At 40.1% G+C, this 22,943-nt stretch overlaps 1 protein-coding gene and 1 pseudogene across 2 annotated transcripts in view; both read left to right on the top strand.

Annotated features, from left to right (window-relative positions):
• The window catches only part of LOC105838712 (venom serine protease), a 95,036-nt gene extending 93,946 nt beyond the window's left edge, over positions 1–1,090 (top strand). For both annotated transcript variants that reach the window (XM_036289495.1, XM_036289496.1), the window contains exons 7-8: positions 656–812; positions 901–1,090. In XM_036289495.1, the coding sequence (XP_036145388.1) occupies positions 656–812; positions 901–926 (183 nt within the window). In that variant the 3' untranslated portion in view covers positions 927–1,090. The remainder of the gene's footprint in view (positions 1–655; positions 813–900) is intronic.
• A 7,351-nt stretch (positions 1,091–8,441) lies between these two features.
• LOC105839064 lies at positions 8,442–10,569 on the top strand (annotated as a pseudogene).
• The last annotated feature ends 12,374 nt before the right edge of the window (positions 10,570–22,943 follow it).

Below are 22,943 nucleotides of genomic sequence, written 5' to 3'. Positions count from 1 at the left end.
GGTGTGTAACAAGTGAGGAAGGTTAGCATATGCTGCATATACTCTATTTTGTCATTAACAGTGCTTCGAATTGTGATCCTTTGAGTGCTTTGAGTCTTCACGAATTGACAAGTTAGCCAAGATTGGGGACGGAATTCATAGACCGATTTTAAGTTCAAGAATCGTCTTGAGTCTAGCCACGAGCAGACTTAAAACTTAATCAATAAAATAACAATATTGACGTCTCAAGATCGTACTTAAGATGGATTTTGAATAAGATTGATCTATGGATTCCGTCCTAGGTTCGCGAAAGCGTCGATAATTCTACGAAAATTACCGTATGCCTGTTGCAAGATGACGTGCATGCGAATTTGGTAATGATATAGCGAAGATATAAAAAATAATCAAATCAAATGTGCAGAAGAAAATCATGCTGGAAAGTTTTTTTATTGCGACTTACGCTTCTATTAAAGAACAAAAACGGTATAATAATGTTAATGTGCTGAAATTAGTGACTTTGCGCACAAAAAGTGACAGAAAAGGGATTACTTTTGACGCATTGATGACAAAAAGAAATAGTTGTTTATGAATTTAAATATTACGATTAAATGTGAAAATTATTCAAGAATCAAAAGTATCCTCAAATTATACATTGTTCTTTTTGTATGTGCCATAGATGGACAGTGGTGGACCTCTTCTATGGCAAGATCCTAAAACGCATAATATTGTGGTGGTTGGTATTACATCTACCGGTTCTGGTTGTGCCTCAAACACTCCTGCTGTCGCGATGTGTTTAGGATATTTTATCAATTGGATAATATACGTAACACCTGGTAAAAAATTAGCAGAAATATGAAAGTTTACCATTGTAAAAGGGGATTGACTTAATATACGTATGTTTATTGGTTTTTTGTATTATAGATGCACAGTATTGTCAAATTGATTGAGCTCTACAGTTAAAAAGATTTATTTTACAACCTTATAAATGTCTGCACCCATGCATAATAAATGTGTAGGTATGTAATAAATATTACATATTATGTGCGTGTGGAATGGAACCAAGAAATGTATTCAAGAAATTTATACAGAAATATTATTTAGCAAGATCAAACATTAATTTGTCAAAAAATTATGTGTCGCTATATATTAATAAATCAAATTAAACAATTTATTATATGTATATTACACTATCATCGAGTAGCAAAAAAATACATTACGAAAAATGTAACGTCTTATTAAAGCAAATTTTGAATTAAGAAGTATCATAAAAACATTGAAATGTTCAACATAGAGTTAATATATATCTCATAGCTATTTATTACTATATTATTACAATATGTATTAAATTTAATTCATTAAAGTAAAAAATATACACTACTAAAAAAAATAGGGAATACTTTTCGTATACCGAAAATTTACCCACATAGAAATTGACATCCAGTGGATGTCCAGTGGATGTCCAATGGACATCCATTAAACCTCCATAGATCCATGGGACGTCTATGTCCATGGTGGAAGTCAGATGGACGTCCATTAGAGGTCTAGTAAACTTCCTTAGCTCCATTGGAGGTTTACCTCCATGGCGGAAGTTAGGTAGACGTCCATTAGGGATCCAGTAAACTTCCATGGCTCCATTGAAGGATTACCTCCATGGCGGAAGTTAGACAGACGTCCATTAAAGATCCAGTAAACGTCCATGGCTCCATTGGAGGTTTACCTCCATGGTGGAAGTTAGATAGACATCCATTAGGGATCCATTAAACATCCATAGCTCCATTGGATGTTTTCTTCCATAGTGGAAGTTAGATGGATGTCTATTAGGGATCCACTAAACTTCCATAGCTCTATGGAACATTATTTCCATGATGGAAGTTATACAGACGTCCATTAAGGATCCATTAAACTTCCATAGCTCTATGGAACATTTATTTTCATGGTAAAAGTTACCCAGACAACACGCTTGTCAGAATGAAAACTTTAAGAGAACTTTTTTAAGAAAACATTTAGATATCTTGGAAATGATGTCCAAATAGTAACATTTATCAGAGACGTCTACTAAAATAGGTCTTTGAGATATCTCATGGAAGAGTTTCATTTAAGTTTCTTGAAAATGTTATCCTTATGATATCACAGCTAAATGATATCAGCTTAATATCTCATAAAAGATATCACAATGCTGTCCGATTTTTGAGCCGTCCATGCGCGTCGTAGTTGACTCAGAAATCAGACAACACTATAGCATCCTGAATGAGAGATCTATTTGATATTTAAAAAAATTATCATAAAGATAATGTTTTCCAAAATAACGGTTTGTCTACAATTACTGCGCACAAAAAAATGCACAAAATATAAATTTATCATGTACTGAATACAAAAACAGAATAATAAACTATTCAATTTTTCTTAAAATATATGATTTATATAGTTAAAATTATCTAATTAACCATTTGAACGCTTCAAAGTATTAATGCTAAATAGATCGCAATTTCCATCAAATTATTAAGGTTATGGAAAAAGATAAATTTAACAATGAAATTAATAAGTAAATAAATTAATGCTATTTATTTTTAATGTTTTGCAAAATTTAATTGCTTTTATAAAAAATAATATAATTGCGTCAGTTTATAACATATATGTATATGTAGACAATAACAAGTACCCATATCGATGAGTCAAATTGGCATAGCAGATAGAGTACAAGGTTTGTAATCCTAAGGTCCCGGGTTCAAAACCAGAGGCAAGTAAGAATAAAATAAAATAATTTAATTTAAATTTAATTAATTAATAAAAATTTGTCCTAAATTTAGTATGTACTGTTGATAAAAATAATTTAAAAGAAATAAAATTTTTATTTTAAATTTTTATTTTGTCAATCATCCATCGAGGCTCCGTGAAGCCTCTATTAATGATCCACGAAACGTCCGTAAGTCATCCATCGAGGCTCCGTGAAGCCTCTGTTAATGATCCACACAACGTCTAATAGACCTCTTTGACGACCTCTATTGAAGGTCTAATAGACGTCCACAGTGCGGAACTGTGGATTTCTAATGGCTCTATATAGGACGTCTAATGGACGTCCACTGGAAGTTTAAACTTCCATGGCAGACGTCCATTAGACGTCTACTGGAGGTTTCATTTCTATGTGGGTAGACTATTTTCAAACCGCTGGAACTCGGCAAAAAATTATCGCAGAATCAAAACCTAAAAAGCGATTTAAAGCTTGAAACTTCTTTTTTCAAAGGCTTTTTGGCGATTTCAGTTATCTTTCTGTACCTTGCGGTGCGACAAATAATCTTGTTGGGTTCGTTGCCGTCTTAGGAGTAGGAACTCGCGAAAGGAGGCTTTCGTTGGTAGGGTCCTCGAGTCACTGACACACTTGTTTTTGATAATTAAAAAGAGATATTTATTCTCTATAAGTTACGATGCAGTTCTTTTCACTCGCAGTCGGCAAAGGTGCCGTGTCATTTTATTCAGAGGTGATAAGATATGGCGCGCGGGTCTGAGATAGCGCGTTGTATATTCGCTCGAGATGCGTTGCGACTAAGTCCCGAACTCTAAGTTCGTATGCTAATCTCGCGGGCCGTACGTATCGGCTTAATTGACTATGGCTGATGATCCCGCGGCCCGCTGTTCGGCAGTGGCTTAAGTAGTGCCGCGGATTTGGCTTAATAGTGGGGCAATAGGCCCTCCGCATGACCGTATTTGGTCATAACCGCGCGCATCCGGCGCGCGGGAAATATTCGCGAGCTTAGCAACAATTGCTAAAACGCAAATATGCATTTCCGGTGGCATAATCGTTGCTAAGCTGAATTTCGCTAAATTCCATGCGATGTCCGGTGCATTGACCGGCACGATGGCCGACCGGCAGCGCACGAGGCATGTGTCACTTGACACCTCGCGATAACGAGTCTTCCTCGGCGAGCTATTCTAATATCTTTTATAATTTAATTTTAATATTCTATATTATACAATATTATATTATCGGTTGTGAGTGCCTCGCTCACAACATTTCTTTTCACCAACGTTGCACAATGATGAAGCTTGACCCGTTAAAATGAAAAGTTTTAATACGAATTTGCTGCGCTGCATCTCACGTGAAAAAAATCATAGAGAATTTTTGTTACTTACATTTACTTTTATAGCGGGATCTTTTCCCTTTATTTTGAGTGGTTGTTCATTGCTGTACGATTTTTTTTGACCAAGTTATTGAGATTTTAAGAAAAAAATGGTCATTTTGACTTTCATCGCTTGTTACTCGTGAACAGATCAACGTACAGCGCTCAGCAAAAAAGCATTGGAAAACTAAAAGTTTGCACTTTCGAATGCTGTTATTATTTTTTTTACAGATTTACTTATTCTAACAACAAATTGCGTTCAAAGATTACGTAAAAAATCGCATAATTTACGGTTTTCATTTAGTTCAATGTACTGTTATGAAGAAAGATTCACATTGCTAAAGCAAAGTTTTATAGTACGATTACTCCCCAGTAATAAACACTAACGTTCATGGAATAGAACATTTTTATTCCACGTGTTTATTATTTTTGGAATTTCTGAAATTGCTTACAACGTTTTTTCAACAATTTTTCTACATTCTTTTGATCAAGTTACAAAGTCAATCTTACATTTTTTTTTTTAATGACGCTTACCGTCGTTATTAGCGTTATCTAATGTGCACTACGTAGAGAATGCCGGTCAGATTGTGCACATCGTGCGCGCGCGCGCGCGCGCGCGCGTGTGTGTGTGTGTGTGTGTGTGTGTGTGTGTGTGTATTTGTTTCACAGCAAAGGACCCTGCGGTTTGTCACGCGCGCGCTCGCGGTTGTTTCTTGCGACTTCCTAAATGTTGTTTTATGTCGTTTTTTAAACGTATTTCAAATGCATTTAAATGTCTACGCGGCATTCCTTAAAAAATAATTTTTTTTTTAATTTACCCTTGTTACATCTCAATAAACCTCTTTCCCACGCTAGAATTTTTCATCTGTTCTGTAAAAGGACTCACTCAAATATTTATTTCAATCCACTGTCACAGATCACGCAACGCATTTCCACGCGATAAACCCAACTATCAAAACCCTTAAGCCGTTCTAGGCGTCCGTCTTAAGATAACAAACGCAACGATTTAATCATTTCGAGCATTCGTGAATAAAAAATACTTTTTTTAAAAAGAAGAAAGCCCTTTTGCAGAACTAATTAATGCGTATTCATAACAATTTATAATAATAAGACTGAAACCATCTTAATTGCGAAACTAAATATCTTTTTGAATAAGTGGAACAATCCTTATTAAACTTTCACATATTTTGTAACTCGAGATTTAATAAAAATATAACAATAAATCAAAAACGTAATGAATTCACCTCGCATAAGGATAAACATAGATCAACTAAAATAAGCGAATTTTTATTGTAAAATCTATATATTTAAAAACTTTAAAATTTTAACTCTTATTTAAAATCTCATAGAACCGGGAGTAGGGCTTACGCGGAGTCCTGTTTGCCTATCTAATTTAATATAAACAAAGTGATATTGGTTCTCCAAATTTTAAGAAACGATGATTGGTCCTGAGAGGACACTCCCTCACCTATTAGAAAAATATAAAAAGAGTTACCAAAGGCACCAGCGGCAATACCACCAGTGCCAGAAGTGTTAGCAGTAGCCGTTGTAGTTATAACTACAGTTAGAGTCAGTGTAAGGGCCATACTATCGCTTCTTTTCCCTACGACTATTCTTCTACTTGTATCATTTTGTCTGAGTTTAAAATATACGATAACTACTCGGACTGAAATTTGGATCTCTTCTCTTCTGCAATAGAACTTAACTTTATCCTAGGAGTTGCTCGATGGTCGCCGCCAACAGAGTGGTCCCAGTCTTGATTGTCGCTGCCAATAGAGTGGCCCCAGTCTTGACTGTCGCTGACAACGATGTGGCCCACGTCTAAATTCGGCAATTCCTCGGAAATCATCTCTTCCGTCACCTCATTTTTCTCGCCCCTCCTCTCCTTGTCTTCTTTTCCTCTGTCTTTCACCCTCTCTCCTCCTTCTGGCTTCTTTTCCTTGCTCTTCACCTCCTCTTTCCTCCTCTCTCCTTTTATCTTCCTTTCCTTTACCTCTCCTCCTTCCACCTCCGTGACCTTCCTTCTTCTCTCCTCTTCCCTCCTCTCCTTGCTGTCCCGCTGCCTGTCTCCGCTCCCTCTCCTCTTGAATTCTCCTTTTTCATTCTTCTCACCTGTTGATCCCTGCTCTTCTTGTCCCTCCGTCCTCTCCTCCTTTCTGCTTTCCTTCTGCTCTCTCTTCTCTCCACCTTTTCCCGGTCCTTCCTCCTTCTTTATCCATTTTCTCCATCCCCACCAAGTCCATTATACCTTCTCTTATTCCTCTCAATTCTTCTCTTATTTTTCTCAATTCTCCGCTTTCCATCTTCCAATCTTCCACCTTCTTTCCTCTATCTCTTTCCTCTCTGTTTTCCTTGTTCCGCTTCTCGCTTTTCACTTCCTTCTTCACTACCATTTCTTTTCTCATCATCTCGTGTTTTACTTCTCCCTACTCCGTCTCGATGTTCGATTCTTCTCTCCATCTTTCCATTCTCGTTCTCTCAGCCAATCTCCTTCCTCCTCCTCCTATCGATTTATCGAGATCTCGTTCCACTTTTCCATCTTCCTTCTTACTATCTTTTCTCTCTCTCTTCCTGACGGACCACGTGCTTGCGAACGCATACATTTCCAAGCCCGCTACCGCCATCCTTCTCTCCACTCCACTTCCTTCCTTTTTCTTCTTTCCTTTGTCGCCCTCCGCCGTCTTTCTACATCACCAATTTTACCAATCCTCTTCCTCTTTCGATCCTTCCTCCAATCACGCCTCTCCCCTCGTATGTCGATATCTCGCATCCGTCACTCGCTCTTTTTGTCCGCCGCGCCATCTGTTCAGTCCTCTGTACACTCTCTTCTCAGTCTCCACTCTCTATCTCTCTTCTTACTTAACCGCCTTTCTGCTTCCTTCCGTTCCTGCGCCTTGCCCTCTTCTACCAACTCTCTGTCTCTTCACTATCGCCTGCTCCAATTTCTTTCTCCATCTCTCCTGCCTCTCCACCTTCCGTCTCGTGCTTCCCTTCAATGCCCCAGTTATTCTTCCTCCTCTTCCTTCTCCATACACTCTCACTTCCTTCTTCACCTCCTTTCCACTATTTCACCTCTACATAACCACGAGCACTCACTCAACCATCCTTCTCCCTCCGCCATTTTTTTCCCGTCCTAAGGTTCGCGTATAAAATTCGTCATCTCTTCGGCACCGGCTTCCCGGTAACCTTGCCCGCTGGCTATCCCATCCTCCCTCCTGTCAACGCGTCTTAAATTCGCGCAACCAGCCCGTCTACATTTCCAGGTAAATTGTTTCGATACATTTGATTTAAAAAAAAAAGGAGGCGCTTCCAAATCCAGGACGTAACACCCTTTATATCTTCCCTATGTTGAATATTTATTGCATTAAAATTTCAATTTCAGTGAAATTTGGCACAAATGTAGAGGGGGGCAATACACAAATTTAGAAAATTTTAATTGGTGCTCAATAACGGTTTAAAGGGTTAAAAAATCACCTTTTCAAGGTTAAGACGTTAGTTGTGCCCCTTATTAAGAGACACGGTATGTGGGGATCGCTGCCGTAACTCCTCGGGTCAGGTTCCGTGAAAGATAAACCGATAGTGGTTTTAACATAATATATATATTCTTTCAATTTAGTTACAAGACTTGATTAGTCACTTAATTAACCCGCGACAAATATATAATGTCGAGCGACATATGTTCGTCGCTGTACGCTATTCAATAGGTTTGTTTTTTGTTCCTGCACGAAGATTGCAATAGAACTGAACCGAACTGAACTAGTGCAAGTCAGAACTGAGGAGTGTAAGCGCAGGTAAGGAATAAAAAACGTTCTAGTGCAAAGTAAAAATGGCGTCTCATATTATAAATGTAGAAATATTTGATTCATCTGATGAAGATGAAAGTGTTAATGTAATTCCACCATTATGAACATTTTTAATTGAAGATAATAATAGTACGAAATATTTTTTTATATAGGTTAAGTATCATTTATATTGGCATATATACAAAATCTGTTATAACATAAAACTAACTTTTTAGAACATAAAGAAATACAAATGTTATATCCTTTATTTAGATTAGTGAGACGAATAGAACACATAAAAGTGCATAATTATATTGAAAATATTGTGTATAATTATAATAATGCAGATTTCATAATGCACTTCAGATTGTCAAAAGCAATAGCATATGAATTAATACATCGATTCGAAGTATCAGATATATTTACATGTATTACAAGGTAAGTAAATATATTTGTTTAACTGTAGTGTAAGAAAAAAAAGTTAGAAATAATGATTAAATTAAGAAAAGGCTGATTGGAAAGAAGACTATTGTAATTCTTAAAAAGCATTACTGTAACTTTAAATTTTCATACATAGCTTATTTTATATTACTTTTTCAGATTGTGCAAAACATTTAAAAGTAACAGCAGAAAAACATATATTATGTTTTTTATGGTTTGTTGGACATGAAAGTGGATCCTACCGGGATATAGCCGATCGATTTGGAATTGCCATTAGTACCTTGTATCAGATAATTACAAGAGTTACGGATTTTATCATGACTTTGGTACCTAACATAATAAGATATCCAACACCGGAGGAAAAAGAAGAAACTGCAAGTTATTTTCTTCAAAAGAAAGGATTTCCTTATGTCATTGGTATCTACAATTTTATTCGTGTCTTGTTAAAGAATAAATAATTCACAAAAGAAAACGGGCTACGAGAGTCAACTAGTAGTTATTAATGCAATACTTTATTAACAATTAGTAATATCTTTCAAACGATTTAAAGTATACGAACGTTTCAACTCTTTTTGAAGTCTTCTTTAGCGTATATCATCTTATAACTAAATTATTCTCATGCCCTCAGTCAAAATATATATATAATTTAATACATATTATGATTTTGACTGAAGACATGAGAATAATTTAGTTATAAAATGATATACCCTGAAAAAGACTCCAAAGAGAGTTGAAACGTTTGTATATGTTGTACCCCTCGTTGTGAGTACGATTTGGGATCGCTGCCAGAGATCTCGCGGGGAAGGTATTTGGTCACTTTACACCGTTAGTTGTATTGAACACTTTTATTCTTGTATTCAGTTACAATAGTTAGATCGCGACCCCGCAAGGCAGAGTGTCGCGTCTATTAGCTCGTTGTCCACGACCCCGCAAGGCAGAGTGTCGCGTCTATTAGCTCGTTGTCCACGACCCCGCAAGGCAGAGCGTCGTGGTTGTGTGTTTACAATAAGTTATCTCGGCGATACACGACCCCGCAAAGCAGAGTGTCGTGTGTAGTCTTAGTTTGTCTACTTCGGATTGACCCGATCCTCACCTTCTTTCGCCGGTTTATATATCCGATAATTCGGTAGTTGGATTGAAAGAAGGGGAGGATTGCGTGAGGGCGTAAATCGGTCAGTATTCCAAATTATTGCTTAGACAGCAAGTGCTGTCTAAGGAGCATTGCGCTAATTGTCGAGCGGATTGCGCGAAACCTCGCGCGATGCGCTCGATGCTGACTGCAGCTGACCGACTTACGTCATCGTGTTATTGACACCTTATCGTTATGAGTGTGTCACTCATAACATATACTTTAAATTGTTTGAAAGATACTAATTGTTAATAAAGTGTTGCATTAATACCTAGTTTACTCTCATAGCCTGTTTTTTTTTGTAAATTATTTATTGTTTAAAATATTGAGAGTTCTTTATTGTTAAGAATTATTCTTGTATTATTAATCTTGTTAAAAATGTTTTATTTATATGTTCTTATTTAGGTGCCATAGATGGATCTCATGTTAGAATTGACAAACCGATTGAAGATGCCGATTCTTATATTAACCGCAAGCAATATTTTTCATTGCATATCCAAGGGACGGTTAATCACAATTTGAAATTTTTTGATATTTTTATTGGATACTCAGGCTCAGTTCATGATGCCAGAGTATTCAAAAATTCATCAATATATAACGACTTACATGAACTATGCAGAGGAGGTTTGTTGAAACTGAAAAATAAGCGAGAAGTGACAAAGCTAAAAAGTATTTAATATTTCAATGTTATCAATATTGTTCCAGATAAATACGTTTTATTGGGAGATAGCGCATATTCTTGTTTATTTCAAGTAATTGTTCCATATAAAGACAATGGACATTTAACACAAAAACAAAAAATTTTTAACCAAAAATTAAATTCGTGCAGAGTCATCATTGAAAATGCATTTGGCATTTTAAAGCAGCGGTTTCGTCAAGTTTAAGTTAAGAGATATACCACGTATGGTACGTGTTATACACGCTTGTTGCGTTCTACACAATATAGCTGACATAGACGATTTAAAATTGTTTGAAATACCTGCACGATGAGCAGCCAGATATAGAAGCACAAAATCAATATATGTATAATGATGAAGCAGAAACAGAATATGAAACAGGCATAGATAAACGAAATGACATATGTAATGAAATAACTTGTTAAAAAATAAAGGATATAATAGTATCTTCATAAGTATTTTCGTTTTTGGACATGTATCACAATATTTCTGCCACATATATATAACTATTAGTTCGGAAAGTTTGTTTCAAATTTTAGAACGAAAGCATCATGTAGCTTCCTGAAAGATGGTTCAAGGCCTTTGAACAAAACTGCATATTTGTTTCAATAAAATGTCTTTTCGTATAAAATACCTTGGCGGAAAAATTTCTACAAAATTGTAAAAAACTACAAAAATTTACAAGTGTTCTAATTCTAAAATTTTTTTCTACAGAAAAATGCTAGAATTGGAACACTTGTAAATTTTTGTAGTTTTTTAGAATTTCGTAGAAAATTTTTCCGCCAGAGTATTGCGCTCTAAATTTATGTAAAATTAAAAGCAAACATTTAAAAAAAAAAAAAAAAAAAAAAAAACGGAAAAAGTTATAAAAATAAAAATAAAAAAATTAAAACAAACATTTTAAACCTAATACATATGTTGCAAATATAATATGTATATAAAACATAATTCTGCAATAAATATAAATCGCACAAAATATAAATAAATTGCACTAAATCGCATTACATATATAATACGTGCGATGTACGCATAGAACTATCCTACATTTTTTCGTGAAACAAAATAAAAAGAATTCTAAGATCAGTCTCTTGTTCATTTCCCCTTGGAAAATACTGAAGCAACTTTCCTTGGTATTTTTTTCGGATTTTTTGTGTGGGCAATTTTGACGAAGTTGTGAAACGTTGGACTTTATTTATCGCGATCTTTTGATGTTGGTGGCTTGTACTTTTCGAAAATACTGTGCTTATCTTATTTATATTTTAATGATTCTTTTTTGACATTTGTATCAATTCTCGCAAAATGTTATTGCGCTGCTCTCGCAATGTATTGGTCTTAATGGATTGCTCATACGTCTTTTCCATGTATTCTTCATATACCTTTCTAATTTTTTGTTGCTCTTCTAATATTTGTCGTACTGTATTGCGAGTGTCACTTTCTTTATGTATCTCATTGGATAATTTTTCCATATTTTCTTTTAACGTGTCCAACACACGTGCTGTTGTGCCTTTTTTTGTATAGCCTTTGTTTGTGAATATCTGTATGTTAAAATTATTATTATAAATATTATTATAAAGTAAATATTATTATTATATTTTCTATATAATGTAAGCGATTTGCGAGGAATCGAGTTCACTCCACTCGATCGTGTTGTCAACGAGGCAGCGTGTCTTCTCATGTTGCCTATTATTATTACATATTATTGTTCGTCGAGCGGTATCGTGCTTGCCTCGTGACGGAGGAGGTACCGTTGAGCGGATTCTACCCCGCTACGGGGAGGCAAGCCGAGATTCGACAAGGATGTGAGAACTCTCGGGATTGGTCCCGAGGCGAACGATCGGGGATCCCGAAAAAGGTATATAGAGACCGGGAATGAAAGCGCGGCTCGCTCGCTCGTACGGAGAAAAAAAAATAAAGATATTAACAACAGCAGTGTGTTCTTCGTATTAATACTATCCATGCCTGACGCGATTATTCTTGAGCATCCGCTAACAGCATCAGAAGTGAGATTCATTCACGTGGCCTTTGAGAACACATTCTGACCGGTGAGCGTTTTTGATCGTCGAAGTGTCGATGTGTTGCCGCTGAAAACCGTCGTGGCCCGGTGTCGGCGCGGGGTGTCTGTGGTGAGGCGTGTGGATCGGGTGGCGAGTGAGGCCCTCGAACGCCGAGAGCCGGCAGGAGCACTGACCGTGAGACGATTTTTATAAGTGAAGTGCGGACGAGTGACGATGAGGCTGGCGGGTGATAGCGAGTTCACCGTGGCCGAGCTGAAGGAGGTCCTTCGCGAGAAAGGGCAGTCAACGACGGGAAAGAAGGCGGAACTTAAGCAAAGAGTGGCCGACCTTGGTCCGGAGATCTGGACGACGCTGGTTGAGCGTCAGACAAGGCGCCGGGCTGAGTTGCAGGAGTGGGCCGATGCGAATTTGGATGAGGCGGAGGAGGCAGGAGGCCGATCGAATGGCGAGGTGCCGGATCGGGTGGATCCGCGAGAGAAGGTCGAGCCGGAAGAAAGTCGGGACGCGATCCAGGCAGAACTGAGAATTCTGCGTCAAGAGAAGGAGCTCCTGGAGAGAGAGCGACAGTTCCTGAAACGGGAATTAGAGTTGACCCGCAACGCGCCGGCATCGTCGGTGAGCATGACCGCGTCCACAGTAGATGTGATTAGAGGCATTAAAAAATTATTTCCTGAGTTCGACGCTGCGGAAAATACATTTTGGAGATGGAGACAGCAGCTCGAAACGTTGAGACGCATGTATCATTTGGACGACGATGCAACCAGACTTCTGATTGCAAGCTCCCGCTTGAGGCATCGAGCCTTATCGTGGTTCCATTCGAAGTCGGAGTATATGACGCTAAATATTGAGGACCTGCTGACCGAAATGGCGAGGATGTTTGACTTGCGCCCGGGAAAATTGGCGCTAAGAAGAGAGTTTGAAGCTCGTATATGGAAGAGCGATGAGCCGTTTTGTAGTTATTATTACGAGAAGGTCATTCTCGTGAATCGAGTGCCCATTGGTGAGGACGAGCTACTGGACTACCTCATCGAGGAGGTGACGGATCGGCGTTTGCAGAGCCAGGCGCGCCTTACTAATTTTCAGTCGGACGCCGAGATGCTAAAAGCATTCGAGAACATCTCATTGGAGGCGAAAAGGAGTAACGATGGCCGGCCGCGGAGCGGCGGAGCGGGGACGTTTGGCGGGAAGAATGTGGGAACGAGAGCGAGGGCGTTTGGCGCTGGAGGAACCGAGACGGCGGTGAGCGCGGTTGGCGGATGGCGAGCGGTGGGATCCGCGACGGCTGGAGACGGACGGCGGGGAGGCGAGCCTGCTATGTATGCGGATCCGCGGAGCACCTGGCGAGAGGGTGCCCAAGGCGGTCGGTGCCGTCGATGGGGACGGCTCAGAGAACGGCGCAGGCGACATCCACCAACCTGGTGCAGCCGGCGGAGTTGCAGAGGCCATACACGGTCACGGTGAAATTGTTAGTCAGGGATCGGTATGAGGATCTTTGTCATTATGTAATTGAGGAGTAGGAATACTAGGCTGGTTCTAACCCGGAAACTCTAAGAGGGGTGCGGGGGGGGAACTTGTGGGCGCGGGGGGTGTTACGGCGGGGAGGGGTGACGTCACTCGGGGGCTCCGGGAAGAACCGCTTATCAGAAGTAAACTGATATCCGACGTAAACTATTTTGCGGTTTTTTGAAATACTTGATATGTTTTTTATAAGGAGGTATCAAAAAATACCGCTTTCTACCCCCCCTTATGTCGCGGGAAAAAGATCGCGACACGCGTTCTCTCTCTCACTCCCATTGCGCGCTCTCGCTCCCACCCATAGGATACTATCCTGTTACTCAGGATGTTTTTATTAGGGGGTATCAAAAAATTTCACTCTCTACCTCATTCCCCCTCATACTATGTCGGTTTTGGTTACGCGAGAAAAGAGCGGTGGGATTCTCTACTGCTGTAAATTTGGCAACGTTGCAATAAGCGTTTCATACGTTGAACATGTTTTCACGTGATTGGCTCTAGATGATCACGTGATTTAAACGTCGGCAACGTTGTAATTTTGTCGAGGGTATTCCAGTTAAGACAAAGAATTAGAAAATTTGTGGAGGGGTGTACAATATAAAAAAAGAGTTCTGACAACGGTACCACATCACTTGCGTGTTACAAGACGGACAGCAAAACTTCTCAACAACGTTGCTCCTTAGTCGGTGGAAGACAGACTTCAAAAGCTTCCCGAAACGTACAGCATGAACTATTACGTTCCGATCCAACAGAACGAGACGTACGATAAACCGTAAGTATTTTATAATTAAATTAAAACTTCCTATATATTTAAATCTTATATTTTTCTATAGCGAGCTATATTCTTTTTACAGAGCATTATCGCAGTCGCGTTATATTCCACGCATCTTGGGTAGGAGATACGCCTTGACTGCCACAGCATACAAATACTTAGATATTGGAATCGGCGTGGGACCTATATCCTATGTGGAAATACTGCTTGGCGACAACAAGGGCAATCAGATAATTTTGCCATATGCAACATGAAAAACGTTTATAGATCGACGGGTGGATATTGAACGATTTGTGCAGTCAACTTTATTTGACTGCACAACGATTTGTGCAGTATCTTCAAGATTTGCAGTTTGCAATCTGATTATAAAACTTGTAAAAATGCGCGATGAAAATATTATAAAGTTGGTGTTGCATGATAATTACATGTACATAAAGCCGTCAACCTTACTGTTCCTATACGAACTTGAAGATTGTGTTGATTATGTATGTCATCAATTAGATCAACATACGTACAGCGTGAGCGATAAATATAAGAAGTTTATTACTATTTTGCGTCAAAATCATGTCACTAATAAAAGCGACGCTATAAAGTTATTACGCGAAAAATATGATAAAACATGTCTCGTAGAGTGCGAGCTAATTGCTTACGCTTTCGATAATATTATATATGATGCTTTATATGACAAGTAAAATGTATAATAAAATTATTAAAAAACCAGTCTTGTAGACTGAGCTAATTACTTGCGTTATGAATCATATTGTACATTATGCTTTATATATAACAAATAAATATGCGAAAAAAAATTATATTGTTAGAATTATTTTTTCCTGCATATAGTTTTAACTTAAAAAATTATTGTATAAATAAAACGAGATGGGAAAAAAAGAAAAGTACGTGAGGATGAAAGAATGTAAAAATGGATACGATATATATATTTATTTTTTATTGTTAGACCACCAATTAAACAGTTTAAATATATTTTGTAAAGCGCAGTTGTTCACATAATTCTGACATCGTAAAATGTACATAATGTCCAGCTTGTTTAGAGGTTCTATGTCTTCGTAATGCGTCTCAATATTCTCGACGTAAGCTTCCTGTCTCGCCTCGTCCAGAAGCAAATCACGCAACCATTCTCGTTTCTCACATCCCTTGACGTACACGAGAATTTCATCATCGGTTGCAGTTGTACCCACCACCGCCTTTGTAATTAAATCTCTAGCCATGCTGTGCGGAATTAATCCATCCTCCCATGATATTCCATGATAATTCACTTTCAACCATGCCACCTGACGTCTTTCTGCCTTGGTAAAGTATTCCCATGGATAAGTGGGTGTAAACAAGTAGTGGGTGAGTTGAAATCCATCTTTGAGAGAGGCAAATTCCTTAACGATAAATTTTCCTTAAATGATAAAACCTTGCAGGTCTACAAACGTTGGTACAGGCATGACAGCTGTCGTTGAGAATACTGTGATCCGCCTCGACGCGTTATAAATTTTTATATCATCTTGATATTGTTTTGGAGAAAAGTGGCGCCGCACTTAGGTGATTTTGCGCACAACATTGGTCAACGGGTTGTACTGTATCACACGATCGTGTATGATGAGACAGTACACGGTGGTATTCGTCGACACATTCTCTTTGCACTCAAATTCTATGCGCACGTCCACGGTAGCGCTCTTGACCGATTCGTTCTGTCGAGAGTAGTCGATGATTACGAACGGACCGTTAAGTAGAAAAGTTGAAGTGGTGAGGTTCGGCTCGAGATACTCGTATCCATAATAACCCTTGCAGAAACGTGCGTACATGTCGTACAGAATCGCCCATTTATTTTTATCGAAATCCAAGTTCATATTGTCGTACGGATAACATTCCGAGTTCAGATACAGCTTCACGTTTGTCAATTTGCAATGATCGAATCGGCTTGGGTCCTCGGACACAATGTTTTTTCGACCCGTCTGCAGAACAAAGATGACGTATCGCGGCTTCTCAAGCTGAGTAGCGGTCTTGATGGCCCACGAATGCTTAGTTGTTTGCTGCAATAGCGGAAACTCGTACAGATCCCACGAACAAAAAGCCATGCTAAGTACCATCCGCTCTCCAAAGTACGCAGCATCGACAACTTATGCATCTCGTTCAGCAGCACGTGAGGCATGCGCCATTGTATCTTGAATATATCAATCGTGGGTTCCAACTCCGAACTTCCCATCAGACTGTTGTTATCGTTACGCGCACGTATTAAAATTAATTCGTGACGAGCGTTGATCACCACGCGTCTGTAATCCTCGCAGAATCTTAACAACATGTTGAGTGGTACGCAAAAATTAAAGTATCCATTCACGTCCCAGCCGGAAATCCAGCCGGCGTTTCTCAGAATCACGTTTTTGTTTGACGACACCGTTGCATAGTTTTTCAGTGTGCTGGTTATTCCAACATTTCTGTTGCGATCAATTTCTACACCGTCAAGCTCATATCGAATCTCATCGAACATAAACGCGACACAATTATTTCCCAATACCACCGAAAAGCCCTCGGCTGGTTTCTTTAACGTCACTTTTCCCTCGATGTACAGAAAACTTTCGAATGGCAACGTGTACAGATCCTGTTGCTGTATGGGTATTCGTATCTCATCGCTGTACCCGAACGTTGTGTTAGCAAACGGATTGTACGAGTCTCGTACAATTGTATGAGTCTCAATTGAACGATTGTATGAGTCTCGATCTTGACAACGCGATCGTCGAAGATTGGCTCATCCCCAACGTTTAAAATGTCAGTCATCGTTATCAAACGTTTCGCACCGCGAATCCCAGAGATTGTAAAAATTTAACGTTCGACGCGTTGAGCTTCTTTTTCTCGGGATAGCAGGACGATTGAATATTATTAAACGTCGTCGCAAGAGTATCGGATGACTGTTGGAACGTCGGCACTGGTGTGGAGATAACGTTATCTTTCGCGCGCTGTGATGTGTTTAGCACGAGCATCTCACATTCACGTTATTGTTGCAACCGTCGTCGCACGTGCAGTCTGATGGTGATTTCTTCTCCTCGAAAATCAAGTAATCGTCCGTTCTGATCGACGGCGCGTATTGTCAGATCCGTAATGCACTGCACGATGATTGGCAGATAAATGATCTGCGCAGGCCTTTCCGGTATCTTATATCCTGATGGCACGCTCGGTGAAAACTCATGTATCGTGTGTATACTCTTATTGTTGCTGTACGCGCCCGCGGTCACGTTGCATTCAACGCGAATAATGTTCACGTTTATTATGTTGATCGACGCGTTCGATTCGTGCCATTTTCGCGGTAGCAATACACCACGCTTCGGTGAGAATCCCAGAAGCGATCCTATGTTGTTGGGTTTACCAAAATGTATTCTGTAGGCGCATTTAATCTCACATCTCATCGTATTGTAGTTGGCGCGAAGCGTTATCGAATACTCCCCGTCATCATCATCATCATCGTTGTCCCCACGCGTGACGTCACCAGAACGACTTTCGTCGTGTTGCGGACGTTTTCGCGAAATTGCGCGTTTTAAAAATTCGTTTATAGCTCGCAGTTTGTACGATCCCTCGGGAATCGTAATTTCTGTGTTATCTTCGTCAAAGTAAAACGTATTGTTTGAGGCATTCACGTTCGATATCGTGTTATAGGTTTCAAAAATTGCTAGACCGAGCTTGTAGTCATCGTCGCTCAAATCTATAGCCGGAGAATAGTGTGCCGCGAAAACGCTGTTCTTGCCGCTCAGGGCACAATGTCCCATAAACGTCAGCGACATGATGGTGGTGAAATACTGAGTCTTTGCGGTATTAGTTCAGCTTTTTAAATTCACACGCGTTGGAGAAACTGCAGGCAGAGTTGTCCACAAATGCTCTGATCGTACGTTTGATAGAACGTTCGATTGTACTCGATCGTTGTCACTCCGTCCCCAAAATAATGCACTAGTTCTCTAGGCGGTCGAAGATTGCCGAAACTGTCGAAATACGCGACGCGGTTACCCCTCTTTGCGTACGTCACCCAGTGAGTACCGGGGCCTGCCGTATCGTCCAAATTTACGATACTACTCTCGTTTAGACGTACACCACTTGTCGGTAACGCATTACGCATGAAAACACCTCTGAAATATGGAATACGCGCGCGTTTTGCCAGTTGCATCAATTGTACGTTCGTTGTCGCACCTGCGAGTAATGTTAATGTTTCTTTGACGTTTTTTTTTTCTTTTGTAAACCTTTTCCATGTTTGTACGGGGCGAGATACAGTCCTCGTCCACGTTTGTACGAGGCGAGATATAAGCTGTGACCTTCCATCGCGCGATTGTGACGCTGTAACTCCTCGAGCTGACGTCGCGCGGCTTTGTTGTCGTTCACAGCCTTTGCCACACCAGCCGCTCCACCAATCAAGGAATCAAGGATCCGAGTGCACCCAATATTGGTAAAATCGGTAATGCACCGCCTCATTTTGCAGTCTGAAGTATACGTTTTTTTTTCGTCAATTTTTTCGTTGAATTCTTTTTCATACCCATACCGATCTTCGTCTTGGCTTTCATGGCTGCCCAGACAGCAGCAGTTGCTGCTCTTTCCCCGACAGGCGAATCTTTCGCGATTACTCGTTTTAGCACTTTGTCCGCGAGTATCTTGTCCGCCGCGTGTCTGTCGGCGAGCTCGTTGCTCTGGGAGTACGCAATGTCGTGTTCGCGACACGCCGCGTCGAGCGGATTTATCTTGGTCACCTCTGGCCAATTGCTTTTTCAGCCGAGTACCCAGACCGCAAAACTAGTAACCGGGAATATGTAATTCGAAAGGAAGAGCGTTTATCGTGCGATTCAGCAGTTGACCACAGCCATGTTTTACCGTTGCGACAGCTGGCATTCGACACAATTTTTGATCAACGGCGCGGGTCCGTCGATGTGCGTCCGCTGCCACGGTTGATTGTAATGTTCGTAGCAACGACGATAACTTTGAATCTCTGGATCAGCCCTTATATGTTCCGGAAGCCTGTCCCACACGTGTTCGATATAGTTGCCACACACGCGTAGCAAAATAGGTTTCGGCACAAATTGTAACTGCTCGGCGCTCAATTCGAGTACATCGGAGGGATGTGACAGTATGAGATACATGTTTGATACTGAGCACAGCGCGATGTTACGTGCCTATAAATAGTCCCATATCGCGGCATGTTTCGTTCTGAATAAAGAAAAAATATAAGAAAGATGTTAAACATACGTAAAATGGTTATACATATGTACATAAAAACGGTTATACATATACGTAAAGATGTTTAAAACAAACGTGAAATGAATGTGAAAGGTATGTGAACGAACGTGAAACGAACTTGAGAAGTACGTGAACGAACGTATGAAGTACGTGAACGAACGTGAAACGAACATAAGAAGTACGTAAACGAACGTGGAAAGTACATGAACAAACGTGAAACGAACGTGGAAAGTATGTGAACGAACGTAAGAAGTACATGAACGAACGTTACAAGTATGTTAAAACGTTAATAACGTGAATAAAACGTTGAGTCGTTGCTAACTCTTTTAAACGCATGTAGTAATACATTAATTTTATACAATAAAAAACATTATGCATGTTAATTTACGTTGAATTATATTAATTTAATATTAATTTAGCAATTGTCTTTAATAGGATCGCCCATTAGTACGCACGGTGATAAACTGCATCACGCCCGACTATTGATAAACACAGCGATCACGCCCAGCCATTACAAGGTATAGCGTCACGCCCGCGCGGCCATTGATACACGCTGCGACGAGCTTATCTTCCTTCTTTGCGCGGCCATTGATACGTGCCGCGACGAGCTTATCTTCTTTCTTTGCGCTTTCTCTATCCGTACGCTGCATTCACACACACGCACACATACTCATATACAGCATACGCTGCACTCACTCGCCTATAAATAGGGCGTTCGATTCCACCATACAGTCAGATTCCGAAAACATGAGATTCGTGCGACAGCCGTTGACGATATGCGTTACGAATTACGATGATAAGTTACGACTAATGGGGGATGACGGAGAGAGGCGCAAGCATGGCGCGATGCTGCCTACTACCATACGTGCGATTATTTGTGGCCCATCGAATTGCGGTAAAACCAACATTATGATAAACTTGTTGGAATGTCCGCACGGTGTACGTTTCGAGAACGTGTACGTGTACTCGAAATCTTTGCAACAGCCGAAATATCGGTATTTGGAGAATTTGTTAAGATCGATGAATGAAATTAACTATTTTACGTTCTCCAATAACTGTGACGTCATTCCGCCGAGTGAAGCGCGTCCAAACTCAATTTTCATCTTCGACGATATTGCGTGCGACAAGCAGAATGCCGTGAGAGAGTATTTTGCGATAGGTCGGCACTCGAACGTCGACTGCTTTATCTTTGTCAGTCGTACGCGAGAATACCTAAACATCTTATACGCGACAACGCAAACCTGCTGATCCTGTTTAAACAGGATGGTACCAACCTGAAGTATGTGTACAACGATCATGTTAACACCGATATGTCGTACGATGATTTTTGTACGTTATGTCACGATTGTTGGCAGCGTGATTATGGATTCCTAGTAATAGACAAGGATAGCTCACTTACTAACGGACGATACAGAAGAGGATTTAACGAGTTCGCGGTGCTGTGGAGCGATTAGTCGTCATCGATACTTCGTTGGGGATAAAACATGAGCGATCGACGCTCTCTGTTGACATGAACAGCGATATGCGCGAGCGCGAGAAAATCGCGAAGGAGATTGAGAAAACGAGCGAATCGATTCGTAAGAAACATCGCGCTTTGAAGACCGGTAGAATCGAGGAGATTATCGCGGCGAAGAGACACTTCGAGCCGCTCATCGAGCCGCTGCAAAAGATCGTCGATAATTCCGGCGTCCGCGTGATAAAGGAAGAACCGCGTGTCGATGACATAGGCATCGAAACATCGTTCATCCAGAAGAATGTGATACAAAATAAGAGAAAACGAAAAGACAGTTCAGTGGACCATGCATTAAATGAATCGAACAAATGGATGCGATATATGTCAAACGAGGCAATGAATTTACCGTCGCCGTCGGTGCAGCATACGTTAAACGATGCAATGAATATACCGTCGCCGTCGGTGCAGCGTACGTCCAACGACGCGATAGATCCGTCAGCGATAACGTCCACACCGCGTACGATAGCTGTACAATCAACGATTGAAGCTCCAAAATCGTTAAACTAGGCTCTTGAGACTGTTTTTGAATCTGCCGACGATTCGTTTGCGACAATCGTTCAAAATCGATTACAAACGTCAGAAGGTCTAGAAACGTTATCCCAGCACTTGGGGTCGCTGGGTCAAAAGTACATCGGAGATTTCCTCAGCGGTCGTGGTGAAAAAGAGAAAATTATGGATACCGTGTACGGTGTTCGTTTAGAGAAGGATGGTATGATGGTAGGTAATAAAACGTTTGACGTCAACAGTAGTGATCACAATTATGTGATAATTATATCGGTGATGTAAAATACGTTGGTACACATGATCTTTACGAACTAATCTTTAAACAATATCCCAATGATTCAGTCTACACGGAAAACGATAAACGAAAGTACAAAAATATATTGTTAGCTACAAACGCGCATAAACGTAATTACGTTACACACGGCCGATTATTAGCCAATAAGGGATACAAGTATAAATACATAATTGCACCGTTATTAAGATATGATTTTACGAGCGGAATGGGATTACCTCACGCTATGACACTAAACGATTGTAGGGATAAGTATGAATGTTATCACGCACGTGGCGTAATTAGATTAAGATCGTGTGAGGGATCGTCGCACGGAAGTCCCTACGACTTCCGTGTGTTACCGGGGTAAATAACAGGACGCTGGAGTCAACGGTAATAACGTTTATTAGAACGGAGTAAAGATATTACGGAGCACGCCGGTAAGGCGTGTAGCGGAGCGCGAGACCAATGGCGGACTGTCTTCCCGCCGGAAGAAGAAGAAGGACCCACAGCGCCACGACGGCACGGGTCATGCGTAACATAGATGCGCGTAGCTAGTCGCCACACACTCCCCCCCGAGTGTTAACGATGGAGAGAATGTTTACAATAGGCACTTAAGTGACTATAAATAATATCACAATTCGTTGCGGTAGGAACAATCTTTTATAAGTTAACGCTGCTTACAACTATGTAGTATACGCAGGTTGAATGCGATTGCAAAACGAAGAGGTATAAAATTTCTTAAACGTAACGCTGCTTAGAACTAGAGGGTAGACGCAACTTGAGTACGAAAGGTACTAGAAAATAGAAATTCTTTAAACGTAACGCTGCTTAGAACTAATGAGTAGGCGCAGACTAGACGGAACAATAAAGAATACTAATTGATAAAAAAACAAAACGCTTAAGATTAATACAAAAATGTGGATTTAAAACTAGCGCACGCAAGACTATATAATTAGTGACGGAATTCTCACAGTCTTTAATGTTACAACTTGAATTGCACTTTTTTCTTTGGACCGGAG

The sequence above is a fragment of the Monomorium pharaonis genome, chromosome 7, assembly GCF_013373865.1.
Source record: "Monomorium pharaonis isolate MP-MQ-018 chromosome 7, ASM1337386v2, whole genome shotgun sequence".
In the NCBI taxonomy this organism is placed as follows: Eukaryota; Metazoa; Arthropoda; class Insecta; order Hymenoptera; family Formicidae; genus Monomorium; species Monomorium pharaonis.
This window is presented reverse-complemented; position numbering and strand designations above follow the sequence as displayed.